We start from the raw sequence: 18,988 nt of genomic DNA, 5'->3' as shown, positions 1-18,988 counted from the left end.
CAGTAAATTCCAGTTATCCGTAGTCCTCTCATGCCAACAGCGTGCAAGGAGAGTCTGTAATCGGCATTCCTCAAAGGGGGCATCTACATTGATCATCAAGGCACTGATGATCAGTGACCTGATGGTCAGTGTAGCCCCATCCGTACCACCTGTCGGTACTCATCAATTCCACCTGTAAGTGCCCATCAATGCCACATATCAGTGCCCATCAATGCCACATAGTGCCCATCAGAGCTACCTTTGAGTGCCAACTATCAGTGGTGCCTATCAGTGCCCGTCAGTGCTGCTTGTCAATGCCAACAAGTGATGTCTGTCAATGCCCATCAGTGCCATCTATCAGTGCCTCATCAGTGCCGCCTATGAGGGCCCACCACTGCAGCCTCATTAGCGCACATCAGTGAAGGAGAAAAATTACTTACTTACAAAATTTTATAACAGAAACTAAGAAAAACCTTTTTTTTAAAAAAATGTTCAATCTCTTTTTAGTTTGTTCAGCAAACAATAAAAAGCCCAGTGGTGATTAAAGAACACCAAAAGAAAACTCTGTCTCAAAAAAGTGATAAACATTTTGTTTGGGTACAGCGTTGAATGACCGCGCACTTGTCAAAGTGCGACAGCGCTGAAAGCTGAAAATTGGCCTGGCCAGCAAGGGGGTAAAAGTGCCCGGTAGGCAAGTGGTTAAGCAGCAAAAACTTTTTTTTTTTTTTTTTTTTAAATATTTAGGATAGAGCAGGAAATTCTTAAAACCCATGCCAGTTTTTTTCCTGCCATCTGTGATCCATTTGAGACATTTCCTATTACTTTCTGTCTCTCAAAAACTACAGGAAACAAGGGGACAGCTATTCAAAGTGAGATGAACCCCTTTTTTTAATACGGCTGTCACTGTAAAAGGTGTCCCCACTGGAATATTTCTCTTCTATTCCTGTTGTGGTGACAAAAAAAAAAAGTTGGTATCTTCTTTCAATGTTATTCTTAGCAATAGCGGTTACCAAGATGATCCCAGCACAGAAGACCCTAGACATGGAACAGCTGTCCCCAGCATCATAAACCAACATACCAGAATAATATTCTACTAGGGAAGCCACAGGACACAAGGATGTTTCCTTTAAACTAAAACCATCACTCTCTACTTACAACCCAGTAGCAGGAAAGCTAATTGGTAAAGTATGTTCAGAATATGGAAAGGACAAAATGTATTGCATTTAAAAATGATCACCGTGCATCCTAATAAGAAGTGACCTCGGTTGGAACTGGTTTTCTTCACTATACTGCAAACACATCAGACAAATAAGACATATGTGGAGGAAATGCAGATCTAATATGCAAACTTTGTAACATTCTAAATAATGTATTAATCTACACAAGGAAGGCTTTTACTAAAAGTGGTTGTAACGGCTCAAGGTTACCTTCATGCATTCTATGCATGAAGGTAAAAAACTGTGTGTGCAGCAGTGCCCCCAGCCCTCTCAATACTTACCTGAGCCCCATTGCAATCCATCGATGTTCACAACAGCCTCGGCTGTCCTGGGTTCCTGCCTCCTCATTGGCTGAGAAAGCCAGCAGAAGTCAATGGCTCCCACGGCTGTCAATCATAGCCAGTCAGCCAGAAGGGCAGGGGCCAAACCACAGCTGTGTGTGTGAATGGACACATGGAGCAGTGGGTGACACCATAGCAAGCTCCTTGCTGTGGGGGCACCCAACAGAAAGGAGGAGCCAGGAGAGCCTGAGGGAGACCCGAGAAGAAGAAGCTCAAGGCTGCTCTGCGCAAAACCATTGCACATAGTAGGTAAGTATAACATGCTTGTTATTTTCCAAAAAATAAATGAAAGAACCTTTAGAATCGCTTTAAGGAAACCCTGCACCAGACAACCCATTTTACCTAAAATCTTCCCATAAAAGTATACATGCATGAAACCTACTGTACTTTATGCAAGGTATTTACCTGAAGAAACCTCTGTTGTGTAGACATCCAAAAGCCCCAAGACTTCTTCTGGGCACAGCCATCTTGGATGTGACACTCAGTGGTATTCTTCACTCCTCCCCTGGCAGCTACAAAAAATGTTTTGCAGGGAGGTGAGGTGAGGGGCAGAGGATCTAGGCCAGCACAGACTGCAATCAGAGACTCCCAGATACCTTTAAAAAATAATTAGACACTTCCAGAAAAGGAGAGGATTAGGACATGAGGGAGGAGGCTGTAATAGGGACCTTCATGAAGTAGTCAAATTTTCCAGCAAGTTCAAAGGCACATTGCAAGTGAAAAAAAAAATTTATCGAAAGGAAAAACACTAAAAAGTAGACATTTCAAATACTTGATTTTTTCCTGTTTTTTTTTTTTTTTACTGTTAGCAAGAAGGGTAAGTCCCTCTAGGTTTTATGGCTATAATTCACAGTTAACTGCACACTGATAACTTGTAAAAGCACTTAAAAAGCCTTACCAATGGACAATTTTGGGTGCCATCATTTGTAATTATTTCATGGGCATGCACGATTTCGAGGCTTGACATGTTTGGTATCTATTTCTCGATGCAACCTCATCTTTTATATTTTAATTGGGTATTATTGAGTAAATTAATTTTTATGTATTTATTCCTGAAAATATGCATTTGATAAAAAGCTGCACAAACATTGCGTAAAAAATTGCAACTGCCACCACTTTATTCTACAGGGTCTCTCCTTTCAGATAATTTATAATTGTTAGAAGGTTCAAATTTGTTTGCATAAAATGTTATGCAAAAAAGTGGTTAAAGCTGAATTTCAGTGGCTACAACTGTAGGAGTCTCATATTTCCTGCCCTCCCCTTTTTCCTCCCTCCTCCATTAAGAAAACTCCTTGTATTTTTTTCCACAGGGTGCAACAAGTTCTATGAGTGAAGTAGGGCATTCTGTCATTTATCTGCTTTTCCTCCACTCACAGGACATGTCACAATCCGTGAAAACAAGACAAGGAGTTTTCCAAATAGAGAAGAGGTAAGGAAATGGAAGACAGATACCTGGAGACTTTCATAGCCACAAATGGAAGTTCACAGCTGCTAGCAAGATCAAACATCAGTAAATTGAAAGAATTAAAACAGTTTTAGCTAAAATGCTAAAACTAAAAAAAAATAGTGAGAAGAAAAAAAACATTATAGTTAGATTGGGGACTGTTGATTTGTCCCTATAGGTTATTTCACATTGCTCATTCTGCAAACATCACGTGTCAACAATATGTAGCGTAAAACATGCTAGCTAATAAAAGAAAATAGCTAAATCATTAACTAGAGAGGAAAACAAAAGATCAGAGACATCCGGAAAGGGTTTACCAATCTTCCTCTAATGCAAACACTACATGCACATAATGTATACACAATGACTGTAGACAAGTACTTGTTCACATTAAACATGATGACACAATGCCTTTAGCCTATGTACCCAAGATTATGTTTATAAATATTTACAAATATGTTCTTGCTTGCTATGTAACATGATCTAAAGTTCATTTCCTTGCTACAATACATGCTCCTATCACACCGAACATATTTTATGCCTGTAGCCCCATCTGTCCACAACAACCAAACAACTTTTACCTTTCATATTCCAAGGACAGCTCAAGGGAAAAATGGAGGATGACTGCCTAAATACATTTTTCTGTGCACAAATATGTTGGTAACCTTCCACAAAATAAGAATCCAAAATTCTCTGAAATAACCTGAAGCTAGGAGGAGAAAAAAAAAAAAAAAAAACCGTATTCACCTTTTACCTCTTTCTTTTCACTGTAACGGGATTTGTATATGGGGAAGATTCTGCTCAGTCACAGGATTCTCTTCCCCATTCACAGATTGTGTTACAGGCAGTGAAATAAACTCTCAATGGAGGAGAGAGCAGGAGGTGTAACCCCGTTGGATCATCTCTAGTGCAGCTGAGTCTGGAGACTTGAAGCTTTTAACCTCCACAGCACCAGGAGCTTAGCAGTAAAAAGAGGGCAGGACAGCTCTGCAATGAAGATATCATTATAGGTAAAAGGATATGACTAAGCTGTTGAGGAAAAAAAAATGTTTTTACCCAAACTGCAGCTTTAAAACAAACCATGGCTGTCCTCTGTAGCATTAGACATTGTGGAGCAATTCATCCTCCAACTTCATAACAAGTTCATCCTTGACAACTGATTCAAAACAATTCATCAAGCAGAACCAAAATGATCGTGTTCCTAGCAGTAACGTCTTACAAAACACCATTGATTGCAAATAAAAAAAACTTAGTTCAAATCCATTAAAGGGATATGAAAATGTTCGACTTCACTTTTTAACTAGTTATCTTTCTGCTTCTCTCAAAGCTTACTCACTCGTCTAGCACAAATCAGTGAAAACTCATGGGTGATTTGTTAGCAGAAAATTCCATACCAGTAAAACACAGGAATGTATAGTCTACTTAATGATTTGTAGTGTGTAGATGTAAAAGAGATCAGATTAATGTTATCTGTGTGTTCATACATTAACCACTTGCCCTCCAGAGGATTTACACCCCTTCCTGACCAGGCCAATTTTTACTATCGGGCGTGGTGTTACTTTAACTGACAATTGTGCGGTCATGCAACACTGTACATAAATTAAATTTAAGTATTTTTTTCCTCACAAATAGAGCTTTCTTTCAGTGATATTTGATCGTGTTTTTTTTTATTTTTTGCACTATAAACAAAAAAAAAAAAAAACTGTAAATTTTGAAAAAAAAACAAAAACAAACAATATTTTGGCTTTTTGCTATAAAACATATCCAATAAATAAAAATGTAAAAAATAAAATTGCTTCATAAATTCAGGCCAAAATGTATTCTGCCACGTCTTTGCTAAAAAAAAAAAAATTCCAATATGAATAAATTAATTGGTTTATATGAAAGTTAGTGTCTATAAAATGGCAGTATATATACTGGAATTGTTTTTTTTATACTAGTAATAGCAGCGATCAGTGACTTATAGTGGGACTGTAGCGGGCATTCTGACACTGGGTGGGAACTAACGGCCACTGACATTTCCAGTGACACTAATACAGTGATCAGAGCTAATAAAAAGCCCTGACATTGTATTAATGATACTGGGCAGGAAGGGGTTAACATCTGGTGTGATCAAAGGGTTAACTGTATGTTGTGATGTGCTTACAATGTGTGCCATTTTACTAGGGAGACATGCTTCTCTCTCTCATTTGTGCAGAGACAGAGAAAGCAGCATGTCCATGCTGACAGGAAGGGATCTGTGTTTACACACAGATATCTCTCCTCTCAGCTTTAGCAACGATCACCGAATGCCAGCCGAGAATCGCCGGTCGGGACTTGGTGATTGACATCTGCTGCAACCAATGGTAGCGCGGGTAGGGCAACGTGTTGTGTCCCCTGGCCGGGACAGCAAAATCACATACATATCATACATATATTATTATTATACAAGATTTATATAGCGCCAACAGTTTGCGCAGCGCTTACAATATAAGGGAGACAGTACAATTACAATACATTTCAGTACAGAAGGAATATGAGGGCCCTGCTCGTGGAGCTTACAATCTAAAGGAAGGGAGAGGTTATACGAAAGGTGATAGCTGCGGGGGGATGATCTGGTGGAGGTGATTCAAGTACAGTTCTAGAGGTGGGGTAGGCTTCCCTGAATAAGTGAGTTTTCAAAGATCGCCTAAAGGCATACAGGGTGGGGGCTGAGCGGACATACTGGGGTAGGGAGTTCCAGAGGATGGGAGAGGCTCTGGAGAAGTCCTGGAGGCGAGCTTGGGAGGAGGTGATGATGGAGCTAGAGAGGAAGATATCATGGGAGGAGCGGAGTGGGCGATTTGGGCAATATTTGTAGATGAGGTTGGAGATGTAGCTAGGGGCAGTGTTGTGGATGGCATTGTAAGCTGTGGTTAGTATTTTGAATTTTATTTGTTGGGTTAGTGGAAGCCAATGAAGGGATTGGCAGAAAGGGGCAGCAGTCGCTGATTGGTTGGTAAGGTGTATGAGTCTAGCAGCAGCATTCATAATAGACTGAAGGGGGGATAGCCTGTGTAATGGTAGACCAATGAGGGAGTTGCAGTAATCAAGGCGGGATAAAACCAAGGCATGGATAAGTTGTTTTGTGGTGTCATTGGTCAGAAAGGAGCAGATTTTGGAAATGTTCCGGAAGTTATATATATATATATATATATATATATATATATATATATATATATATATACACACACACGTGATTTTGCGCAGAGCAGCTGCCCTGTAGCAGTATATCTGCTATAGGGGTGGTAGGCAAGTGGTTAAAAACATGCTCCAAGTACAGCTCTTAACTACTTGACCTCCAGAAGGTTTTATCCCCTTCATGACCAGAACTTTTTTTTGCTATTCTGTACTGTGCTACTTAAAGTGGCGACTGCGTGTTCATGCAACACTGTACCTAAATTAAATTTCTATAATTTGTTTGCACACAAATAGAGCTTTCTTTTGGTGGTTCATGATTTGAGTGCTGTCTGCTGGCCATCTCTTTCCACAACTTTCTGGATTCTCTGAATGCTTTGCAGCTTTTCCCATGCCGTTAACTTTCAATTTCTAACTATATATCCCATGATATCTTGCTGTCTACAAACAGTGATTCCTCTACTGAGCCTGCCTCCTGACACTCTTTCCATCAGGACCACTGTTTTTTTTATTCTCTATACGGCACCAGCTATATAAGAAAGAGGTAATAGGTATGCTGTGTGTGTGTGTGGTACTGCTGTATTGTATTAAAATCCTATCTTGTTACAAAGCAGCTCCACTGGATTTTTGGGTGCTGTTGGCATGGAAGCAACTGCTAAAGGCCTTGTGTTATTTCACCGAACACAAAGTGTTCTGTGATTGGAAAATGAGAGTGGAGGGGCGGGGATGCACATGATACAATCCATAAATTGAAACTTCATATAGGATTAGTAACAAAATAGAATAATATGATGCAAGAATTAACACTACATTGTAGTGTATATTTAAAGTGCATCTAAATACTATAGCCCAATCAATCAATGATGCAACTGTAAAGTCTTTAGATGTAGCGGCTGCGTTTTTTTTCCCAGCAAACTGAATTCTGGTAGGATCAAGAGATTTTTTTTTTTTTTTTTACATCCACTGAACTGAAAAAATGCTTTCAAATTGTATAGTTACCATTCTAAACAGGAACAAAAAAGAAAAGTTCATTGTTCTAGTTTACCAACAAATCCACTTTTTTGTAGCCTGAAACAAAAAGTTCTCCAAATTTCAAAAATTAGCCGCATTCCATGTGCAATGGAGATGGTTTCTGTCGCTATAATTGAATACTTGTGTTTCTGTAGAACCTGCCTACCTCTTTCATCAGTCCCTTGAAGAGACATCCACATAAGCTTTCACAATAGCTAAAGCTAATTATTACCAGAAGCAGCTGTTGTATTACAAATTTAAACATCAAATAATTATATGCTTGCGACATTTTTGACTACATGTTGTCCGATTTGTTTTCATACATACGCAACTTTCCCATCTATCATATATTAATAGTAAACTATTTTCATGACTGACCATAAGAAAGGAAATTTTCATTGTAATATAAATAAAGTTCTTGGTCATTTAAATACAAAAGTAACATTTCCACTCTTAAAAAGGACATAGAAAAAAAACTAGAAAAAGAAATATAAGCTTTATCCAGAGGAATGAAGAATGCCACGTCAATATTGAAAAGAACATCCCGGGGATCCTGAGGGGCCTTACAGAAAGCAGGTTTGACAAAAATCACAATTTCTAGCAAACAAACAAAAGTCTCCGTTTTCATTCTGGTGGTACAGAAAGTCATGCTGTGAGAACAATAAGACAAAGACTAAACATATTAAACTATTCATCTTCTGCCTCATCAACTCCAACCTATCTAGGCCACTCTACTGCACCATAAACAGTCACAGCTCAGAGGCTGCAGATACAGTTGACTTCTTCCAGCAGGAATACGATAGCACAGAACTCCAGTATTACGCCTTACATATAATACTCTCAACATCTCCACAGCACAACACCACACTGGTAGATGCAAGATGACATAGAAAATGTGTATATTCTTATTTGCAAGACAAAAAAAAAAACATACAAAACAAATACCAAAAACAAGAAAAATACAAACAAAAAACCAAAGCAAAAAAACTCTTCTCACAGCAATCAGAGTATAGCAAAATCCCCTAGAGGTCAAATAAAGACCATCATGGATGATGGTCAATGACAAAACAACTGCTATACTGAACAAACAGATTCCCTGATCCTTTGCCTTCCCCCATGTTCCTAGCCATTCTCACTCACCATGCAATCTGTACAATATTCTCCTGGCTTGTACACTGTTGTACCCAGAAACGGACATTGTACTCATTCTGCTGTAATAGATCTGTGTAGTACAACCTTTATCAACAATCTACTTTCAAAGACTTCTTTTTTTTTTTAACATAAAAAATGTTTTAATAAAATATAGAAAAAAAAATATACAAATAGCTCTCCACCATAAATAATATCAGCATGCAGTTGTATAATAGTAACTGAAGGCCTTATGCATCCTGGTAAAAAAACACTACAGAAAAATATGTATGACCAAGGCCCGATGTATAAAATATAAGCGCCATTTGCCTGTTATTTGAAGGTTATATTCTATTGTACTCTGTCGCAAACCTTTAAAAAAAAAAATTATATATATTATATATATATATATATATATATATATATATATATATATATACACAGTTGCAAGAAAAAGTATGTGAACCCCTTGGGAAAACATGGAGTTTTGCATGAATTGGGCATAAAATGTGCTCTGAACGTCATCTAAGTCACAACAATAGAAGAACACAGTCTGCTGAACATAATACTACACAAACATTAGATGTTGCCATGGTTTAATTGCACATAACATGTAAATATTCACAGTGCAGGGAGGAAAAAGTATATGAGGCCCTAGCTTAATGACTTCTCCCAGAGCTAATTGGAGCCAGGAGCGAGCCAACCTTGACTCCAATCAGTGTGATGATATTGGATGTGTTGCTGACAGCTGTCCTGCCCTTAAAAACACACACCTGTTTTGGGTTTACTGGTTTCAAAAAGCACTGTCTGATGTGAACCATGCCTCACAGAAAAGAGCTCTCAGAAGACCTACGATCAAGAATTGTTGACTTGCATGAAGCTGGAAAGGGTTACAAAAGTATCTCCAAAAGCCTTGATGTTCATGTGTCCACGGTAAGACAGACTGTCTACAAATGGAGAAAGTTTAGCACTGTTGCTACTCTTCCTAGGCGTGGTCATCCTGTAAAAATGACTGCAAGAGCGCAGCGCAGAATACTGCATGAGGTAAAGAAGAATCCCAGAGTGTCAGCTAAAGACCTACAGAAATCTCTGGCACATGCTAACATTTTTGTTGACACATCTACAATAAGGAAAACATTAAACAAGAATGGAGTACATGGGAGGACACCACGGAGGAAGCCATTGCTGTCCAAAAAGAATATTGCAGCACGTTTGAAGTTTGCAAAAGAGCACCTGGATGTTCCACAGCACTACTGGCAAAATATACTGTGGACAGATGAAACCAAGATTGAGTTGTTTGGGAAGAACACACAACACTATGTGTGGAGAAAAAAAGGCACAGCACACCAACATCAAAACCTCATCCCCACTGTAAAACATGGTGGAGGGAGCATCATGGTTTGGGGCTGCTTTGCTGCCTCAGGGCCTGGACGGATTGTTGTCATTGATGGGAAAATGAATTCCAGAGTTTATCAAGACATTTTGCAGGAAAACGTACGACCATCTGTCCGCCAACTGAAGCTCCGCAGAGGATGGGTGATGCAATAGGACAATGACCCAAAGCATACAAGTAATTCAACAACATAATGGCTACAACAGCACAGAATACGCCTTCTGGAGTGGCCCAGTCAGAGTCCTGACCTCAACCTGATTGAAATGCTGTGACATGACCTTAAGAGAGCGATTCACACCAGACAACCCAAGAATATTGCTACACTGAAACAGTTTTGTGAAGAGGAGTGGTCCAAAATTACTCCAGATCGTTGTGCAGGTCTGATCTGCAACTACAGGAAACGTTTGGTTGAGGTTATTGCTGTCAAAGGAGGGTCAACCAGTTATTAAGTCCAAAGGTTCACATACTTTTTCCTCCCTGCACTGTGAATGTTTACATGTTATGTGCAATTAAACCATGGCAACATCTAATGTTTGTGTAGTATTATGTTCAGCAGACTGTGTTCTTCTATTGTTGTGACTTAGATGACGTTCAGAGCACATTTTATGCCCAATTCATGCAAAATTCCACGTAATCCCAAGGGGTTCACATACTTTTTCTTGCAACTGTGTATGTATATATATATATATATATATATATATACACACACACATACATACACACACACACACACACACACACACACACACACACACACACACATATATATATATATATATATATATATATATATACACACACACACACACACTATATTGACAAAAGTATTGGGGCACCATTCCAAATCATTGGATTCAGGCGTTCCAATCACCTCCATGGCCACAGGTGTATAAAATAAAGCACCTAGGCATGCAGACTGCTTCTGCAAACATTTGTGAAAGAATGCTCAGTGACTCCAAGCGTGGTACCGTGATAGGTTGCTACCTGTGCAATAAGTCCATCTGTGAAATTTCCTTGCTACTAAATATTCCACAGTCAACTGATAGTGGTATTATAACAAGGTGGTAGCAACTAGGAACAACAGCAATTCAGCCACATAAAATGACAGAGCGGGGTCAGTGTATGCTGAAGTGCACAGATCTCACCCGCTGTCTGCAGAGTCAATAGCTAAAGACCTCCAAAATTCACGTGGCCTTCAGATTAGCACAACAGTGCCTAGAGCACTTCATGGAATTGGTTTCCATGGCCGAGCAGCTGCATCCAAGCCTTACCATCAGCAAGTGCAATGCAAAGCGTCAGATGCAGTGGTGTAAAGCACGCTGCCACTGGACTCTAGAGCAGTGGATACGTGTTCTCTGGCATGACGAATTACGCTTCTGCCTGGCAATCCGATTTACATGTCTGGGTTTGGCAATTGCCAGGAGAATGGTACTTGCCTAACTGCACTGTGCCGAGTGTAAAATTTGGTGGAGGGGGGATTATGGTGTGGGGTTGTTTTTCAGGGGTTGGGCTTGGCCCCCTAGTTCCAGTGAAGGGGACTCTTAAGGCGTCAGCATACCAAGACATTTTGGACAAGTTCATGCTCCCAATTTTGTGGGAAAAGTTTGGGGATGACCCCTTCCGCTTCCAACATAACTGCACGCCAGTGCACAAAGCATGGTCCATAAAGACATGGATGAGCGCGTTTGGGGTGGAGAAACTTGACTGCCTTGCACAGAGTCCTGACCTCAACCCAATAGAACACCTTTGGGATGAATTGGATGGAGGTCACTTGTCTTCACTTTCTTCTTGTCAATACTAAAGTGTTTTGCAGTGAGTCTAAAGTAATCAGATTATTTTTACTATAGATGTTACACTAGGGGTGACATTTACATTTTTTATTAGATTACAGGTTGTAATAAAACTGTACCTATGACTTTCAACAGGCCCATTCAGAGACTGCAAGCATGCCAGAGAATCAGGATTTACTAGCAGTGGTATATACTTGATAAAGCCCACCAATGCCAATAGTCACATGCAGCTATGGTGTGAGAACAATCTGGACCCTGGAGGCTGGGCAGTGATACAGAGAAGAAGTGATGGATCTGCTAACTTTTTCAGGAACTGGGAGACATACAAGGTGAGCTCAAACATCTATACTAGCAAGTTACAAAATTCATCCATTACCCGGTTTTGTCCTAGTTAATCAGAAAGAATAATTGGAAGATTCAAAACCACCTTTAGCCAGAGTGAGCAATATTTTAAGAACTGGTGTGGCTCACAAATAGTTTCCCTTCGTGCTGTCAGCAAAAGTGAAAAGCATCATATCAGAATGGATTCAATTACCTTACAGGGAACTTGATGGCTGTACAGCTAAAATGCACCATACAATACTTTAATGCACCTAAATGCTATGGTGTGCACAGCCCCATTTTAACTACCTTTTAGGTGCCCTCTCATGCACACAAAACATACATCATACTAATTATATAAATATGCAACTCCTGATTATCCTAATGCCATGGATTTTGAAATAGGCAACATCACAGCAACACAAGTCACGTGGCTCTCAATTCAGTGGCTTAGGATAAAGTAAACTAGATAACACATTTTTATATATATGTTGGGTATTCCAAAGGGTATGTAGTATGAGGGCCAATTCACACTGACTTGCGCTAAAATGTACAAAATGGACTAAAATGCTAAAATATACAAAATGGATGTACATTTCCATTCATTTTCATGACATCCATTGGCATACATTTTGAGGTCTGTTGACATACATTTTAGCGTGTTAAAGCATACTGCACTTTCACAGGATATCCTGTGCATTGTTTTGATATCCGCTTGCATCGGCTTACATCCGTTGCGTTAAAATGCATACATGTTGCATTTAAGTGTGTGAATAGGACACATTGGAAATTATTGTTTATCAGATGTCCTAACTGGTGTGAATTGGCCCATACTGTGTGCAAGAAGCAATATATAATTGCTTTGTTAGACTTTGTGGTTTAACAGTTTGATATAGAGCAGGTGTCACAAAATGACGGACCGAGTGACAGTCCTGTCCGGAATGCGGCCACACCGCTTAGCAGCCTGAGTGGACTCCTCTCCTCCCTCCGCTGCAGCTGTTAGAAATCGGGAGGAATGGCAGGATGGACTCCTGTTCTGTATGTACTTGCCTGTTGCCGCTGCTGTTGAAGTCACAGCAGGGAAGAGGGTGGGAGGAATGGAAGAAAGACCTCCTTCTTCTGAATGCAACGGCTTGCCGCCACTGAACTCAGCATAGAGGAAGGCAGGAGACACTGCAGGTCTACAGGGGGAGCGGGGAAGGGAAGCCAACCCTTCATTTTTAAAAGCGGGTCACTCGCTTTTTAACAAGATGAGTTGGGCAGCTTCCACCCTCAGTGGAGACCTTCTGTACCTCCCGCCCTCATCCCTACCCTGAGTTCAGTGGCGGCAAACCGGAAAACATTCAGGAGAGGAGGTCTTCCTTCCATTCTTCCCACCCTCCATCTTGCTGTGACTTCAACAGCAGCGAGGATGGTAGCAGTGGCGGCATGCGAGTACGTACAGAACAGGAGTCTACCCTGACATTCCTCTGGCCCTCCACAATGATGAGTTAAGGTAGGGGAAAGATTATGGGGTGGGGGGGCTGTGATATCAAAAGGGGGATCTGTGATATGGGGGGCTGTGAGAGAGGGAAGCTGTGATATGGGGGGCTGTGAAGTGAAAGGGGGTAGCTGTGATACTGGGGGCTGTGAAGTGAGCTGTGAAATGGGGGGCTGTGAGAGGGGGAAGCAGTGAAATGGGGGGGGGCTGTGATGTGAGAGGGGACAGCTGAAATACTGGGGGGCTGTGATGTGAGGAGAGCTGCGATATGGGGGGCTGTGATGTGAGGAGAGCTGTGATATGGGTTGAACTGTGATGTTGGAGGTTGGAGGGGGAGCTGTGATATGGGGGGGCTGAGGTGAGAGAAGGGAGCTGTGATATGAAGGGTCTGTGATGTCAGGAGTGGGGAGCTGTGATGTGGGGGTTATGATTGCAAAGGGGACTGTGATGTGAAGGGGGGCTGTGATGTAAGCGGGGCTATAATGTTGGGGGGCTCAGATGTAAAAGGGAGTTGTGATGTACAGGGGCTGTGATGGAAAAGTGGGGACTGAGGACATTCATGTAAAGGGGGCTGTGATGTGAAAAACTTGAGTAATAGAAGAAAAATGAGATTCGGACCTCTGCAGAAAGAAAATGTTACCAACCAGACCTCCATGAATTTTAATGCAGTACCCCTGATTTAGAGCACAACCTGAACAAATACATGTCACCGCGCCACACTTTAGTATTAAACAATAGTGATTAAGCCGTATAACACAATCACTGCACAATTTCTTCTTGTATAGAAAGGCTTTGGAAACATTGATTCAGAATATTGGCTGGGATTAGAGAACATCTATCAGCTGACAAACCAGGATAACTATAAACTGCTGATTGAACTGGAAGACTGGAACAATAAGAAGGTCTATGCTGAGTACAGCAGCGTCCGTATAGAGCCAGAGTCTGACTTCTACAGGCTTCGACTTGGGACATATCAGGGTAATGCTGGAGACTCCATGGTTTGGCACAATGGCAAGCAGTTTACAACACTGGACAGAGACAGGGACATGTATACAGGTAAGGAGCATATACTGTATATAAGCCTAACAGTAATAAAATAGATTGTTCTTTTTGGGTAAGTGTACCATTTTAGGGTGATGGCTTCCAATAAGAAACAACCCTCTGCAAACCTGATCAAGTGTGGTAATACAATTACAAACTATACAGCGGGTCTTCCTTCACTTTCTGCTTGCCCATGCTCCAGTAGCATGTATCGTCTCTTTAGCAGCTGGCAATGTGAGCGTTACAATGCATGCCTTAACCATGGATTATATAATGAACCGCTACATTTGCAGCGGAACATGAAAAATGTGCTGTATAGAAACTATAAACTTTGCAAGGTTGGAGGTTTTAAAATACACCTTTTAAAGCCCAACTCTGGGAAAAGAAATGATCCCCTGCTGTAGGGTTGTGCATGCACTGCAAGTATTAATAGCAAATTTTATCTCAGGGAGAGGAGAAATCGTTTTACTTACCTGATCCTCTGCTCCCTGGCCGATGGCGCTACCTCGCAAACCGGCAGTAGACTGTCCCTCAACATCCTCACCTCCAAAGCAGAGTTTTGAACTCTGCTCTGGACTTAATGTCAGGATCTTAAGTTGGCCATACATGGATCGAAATGTGGCTAGTTTGGTAAGGACCAGCCAAACTTCAATCCATGAATGGCCACTATGGTTGAACAGAAGACATCTATCTGCAGATCAACTTTTGTTCTACTGCCCTGTTGTAAATTTTCTGCTTGATCTGCACCGCAGGCAATAGACTGCAGCTCATAGACTCCTGAGTAGTGTATTCTGATGGCGGTGAAGTCTCGTCGCTGATTAAAAGAAGAAGAAAAAAAAAAAAAAAAGATTCATCTATGTCCAGCCTTAGTTTGCTAGAGCACAGGGGTGCAGAAACTGCAGGAACCTCTCAAGTTGTGGGAAGGAGTGAAGGACCAAGTAAATATATTTACTTAGTTTCCCTGGACATAATGGTGCAATTAATTCTTGCAGCGCGGACACAGCCTCACTGCAAGAGGTAATTTATTTTTAATTTGCCTGCAGTTGGGCTTTAAAGTGTTTGAACATCCTTTCCTAAACCCAGTGAAGTGACTGGCCTCAAGTGATACACAGATGAAACCAATCCTTCTACATACATTTTACTTGTTTATCTGCAGCCCACTCTTCTGTACATCCATTCAAAGCACAGAATTTATACAGCTTGTCTGAGCTTCCAGGAAGCAGGGGGCGGATAACTTAAGTTACACTATATAGACCTCCCTGAGGAGAGCTGATGGGAGGGGAGGGAAGGGACACCCCCCCCCCTCCACATAGCACACAGGAACAGAGCTTAAGCTGTCAGTCACAGGATGTGTGCTGGAGGTCTCTCCCCTCCCCTGTCACCTTTTTACCTCTTGGTGTAAAGAAAACTTGTCAGAGGTGACTCAGATAGCAGAGAAACGAGGCACCACACAGAAATAATATTTAGTAATCTGGAATGAGACAAGTACACACTATGGAAGAATATGCTGAGGTTTACAACCACTTTGAGTAAACATGAACAATGCCCCTTGCAATGAGAATGTCAGTTAACCTTGCAGCATATAACTAGGGATACACAGCTGTGTGTGTTTCTAGTTCTCAGGCCTGATGTCAAACAAAAAGAATTGTCAAAGTTATTGTCAGGTTGAATACAGACATTGATAAGCTGCTAAAACCTCTGGTCAAGAATGGTCTGGCCATACATGGAGAAATCTTTCATCAGCTGCGAAAACAAGCTGATGAAATCTTTATGAGAACTGCCAGTTCTTATAAAGATTGCTGTAACCACAAATCCTGACTCAAATGATTCTCATCCTGAATAATATATTTCAAGGTGAATTATAATGAAAAACTTTACTTTTTTTTTTCATTGGAATGTTGGCTCTTGCTTGATTCATCAACACACAGTTCCCAGGTCACATTTTACAGTGGAGGCATTTAAATCAATATATACAGCACCTACCTAAGCTGTAGTAGCAGCATATTTCAGCTTTACCTGTTAAAAATGCCACTTGAGTCACTGCAAAGATTCTCTGGATGTTTAAAGAGGAGCTCCACCGAAAAGTGGAAGTTCCACTTTAAGGGTTGCTCCCCCACTCCCTGTTAAAGATTGGCACCTTTGGGGAGCGGGTACCCTAATTTGACAGGTACCCGCTCCCACTTCCGGTCTGATTGCTTAGGCAATCGGAAGCGGAAAGTGTCCTCCCTACCTGTAGTCTTTTGGGACACGTGACAGGTCCCACAAGACTACAGGACCATTCATGAAGCGCAGCGCTACTCGCGCATGCGTAGTGGGTACCCGGCTGTGAAGCTGCAAGCTATCACATCCGGGTGCCCACACTGAAGATGCCGGCCTCCTGGAATACAAAATGGCCGGTGAAACAAGCTGCGGTTTTTGTAGCTGCTGACTTTTATTTTTTGATAGGTTGAGTGGAACTCCACTTTAATTAATTTAAGAGGCTTCAGTGCTCACTCATGTGAGAGGTCAGGGGGCAGTAAAACCAGTTAGCTGAACCCAGTTTTAACTGCCCAGCTGTACACATGCCACGGCCATGATGTTGGGCTTCATGGCTGCAATAAAATCAAAATGTCATGTCACTTTTGGCAGGTAGTGCCACCACTGAACGCAGCTAATGCAGTTTTATGGGGCACACAGGAACCGCACCACTACCATGTGGTATGGCAATTATAGGGTTAAATCAAGCAGAGAGGTGGTGACATATCGCCTTCTCATCGCCTGTCAAAAACCTCTGAAAATCTGAGCATCGATCACTTTTCAGAGGCGCAGCAATGCCTGCTGCACTTTGTGAACAACCCTCCAGTGTTAACTTACTGCAGCTCAGCATACTGAAAACAATAGTGATCATTTGAAATCATAAAAGAGATAATCCTTGCCTCTGCTCTCACGATTGGCCAACTAGGGATCACGGACATAATTTGCTGGTCTCTTATAATGTACCTTGAACTTTAGATTTATTGATGATTTAGTACACATTTTTCAAGTATATTATAATTAACATATCATAATCCCAGGAAACTGCGCTCACTTCCATAAAGGAGGATGGTGGTACAACGCTTGTGCACACGCCAACCTAAACGGTGTTTGGTACAGAGGAGGAGTATACCGTAGTAAGCATCAAGATGGCATCTATTGGGCAGAATATCGGGGAGGTTCCTATTCACTCAAAAAGGTCCAGATGATGGTAAGACCAATAGACTGAAGCATAAAGAGGGACAATAATGAACAGACAGAAAAAATAATTTTATATATTCTTTATTTGGAGACTTGCATTTTTATGGCTTCACTTGGGATAACAAAAAGAACTAAGAGGAACGCTGGACATCCCTCCATGTAAAAGGTTACCATGAGATAAAATGTATGTATTTTTGCTAAATATTTTATGGAACTTCTGTAAGAAATAACAAATATGACATGGCTTTTAATTTGCCAACAGCAATCATTTGTGAGAAAAATCAATTCTGGACAATGCAACAATAAGGGAAAAGATGTGTAGTCACGTCCCTATACGAATATATGTTAATTTGATTCCTGCCTGGGATGTTTCCATGTAGTACAAAGACGTGTTTGTTAAGCTCCATGTAAACTATAAGATGTGTGTTCCACAGATCACAACATGCTGTGTGTGAAACATTTCAGATAAAAGGTTTACATTATAAATAATTATTGGATAGTGTATGGTTTTATTACCATACCAGATGTTACCATTAGATAAGGCTGCAGAATAAACCAGCCTGTTACATATCAGAACATAGAATTCCAATTAAAAACTAAAAACTTCCAGTCATTGCAAGCACCTTGGAGTAGCCAAAATCACTCTGCATATGCAGTAAAGCATGCTTGTTATACTCACTGTCAAACCTAAGGGGTTAATCCTCCACATTGTGTAAAAAGGCCATTAGATCCTGTCTTCTCTGATCCTCCCCTTCTACCACAGTCCCCAATCCATCTGCTGACAGTACAGAGCCCTAGTAGCCACTCTGCACATGCTCAGTTTGGTGTGTATTGCTAGAGAGGGTTTTTGTTGGGAGGGTGCATGTGATCAGCACTAGGCCAATCAGCACTGTCCAGATACAGGGTCAAGGGTCATGCAGCCTCACAGGACACTCAGAGGATGAAAACTCCTCCTACAAAAATAACCAGTGCTCGACCAGATACTGAAAGCAGTCACAAAACTGCTATACACTGCTGATGAGAAAAGGTATTTAGTGGTTTATATTTAATAAAATAATTGCATTTACATGTTCTGTGAGAGACCAGATAAAGTGAATGCAGAGTCCTGGGTTAAACGACACATAGGAGCTCTTCTGTTTGCATTATTTCAATGGGAAAATCACAATATCAGAAATAAGATCTCTGTATGAATGAGTTCCAAGAGTGAAAGTTTTGGTAGTTCTGTACTGTCACTGCCAGGCTGGAAAACACAGAGCTGAAGACCAAATGTGCCCAAAAACTAAAGTTTGTCTGAATGTGCCTTCTGTTTGCTTCTGTGAATTTACATAAAACTGCCTGCTGCCTACTAGACTGAAGGGACTGGATCATGAGGTCTACACTAATTGGGCAAACCAAACTATGAATATGTTTTAAAAAGAAAAGTATAACATTTACATTAAGATATTATTTTGAACGATTTCAGTGTTTGCAGGTT

General features: G+C 40.9%; 1 protein-coding gene across 3 annotated transcripts in view; it reads left to right on the top strand.

Moving 5' to 3' along the window:
* The window catches only part of ANGPTL1 (angiopoietin like 1), a 49,112-nt gene extending 30,478 nt beyond the window's left edge, over positions 1–18,634 (top strand). For all 3 annotated transcript variants that reach the window (XM_089683965.1, XM_089683963.1, XM_089683964.1), the window contains 3 exons: positions 11,595–11,788; positions 14,046–14,316; positions 17,355–18,634. In XM_089683965.1, coding sequence (XP_089540091.1) covers positions 11,595–11,788; positions 14,046–14,316; positions 17,355–17,542 — 653 coding nt within the window. In that variant the 3' untranslated portion in view covers positions 17,543–18,634. The remainder of the gene's footprint in view (positions 1–11,594; positions 11,789–14,045; positions 14,317–17,354) is intronic.
* Positions 18,635–18,988: the final 354 nt, after the last annotated feature.

The sequence above is a fragment of the Staurois parvus genome, unplaced genomic scaffold, assembly GCF_062004578.1.
Source record: "Staurois parvus isolate SC_StPar_1 unplaced genomic scaffold, SC_StPar_1.0 ptg000332l, whole genome shotgun sequence".
NCBI classification, from domain to species: Eukaryota; Metazoa; Chordata; class Amphibia; order Anura; family Ranidae; genus Staurois; species Staurois parvus.
The sequence above is the reverse complement of the archived record's forward strand: the minus strand, read 5'-3'. Positions and strand labels throughout refer to the sequence as shown.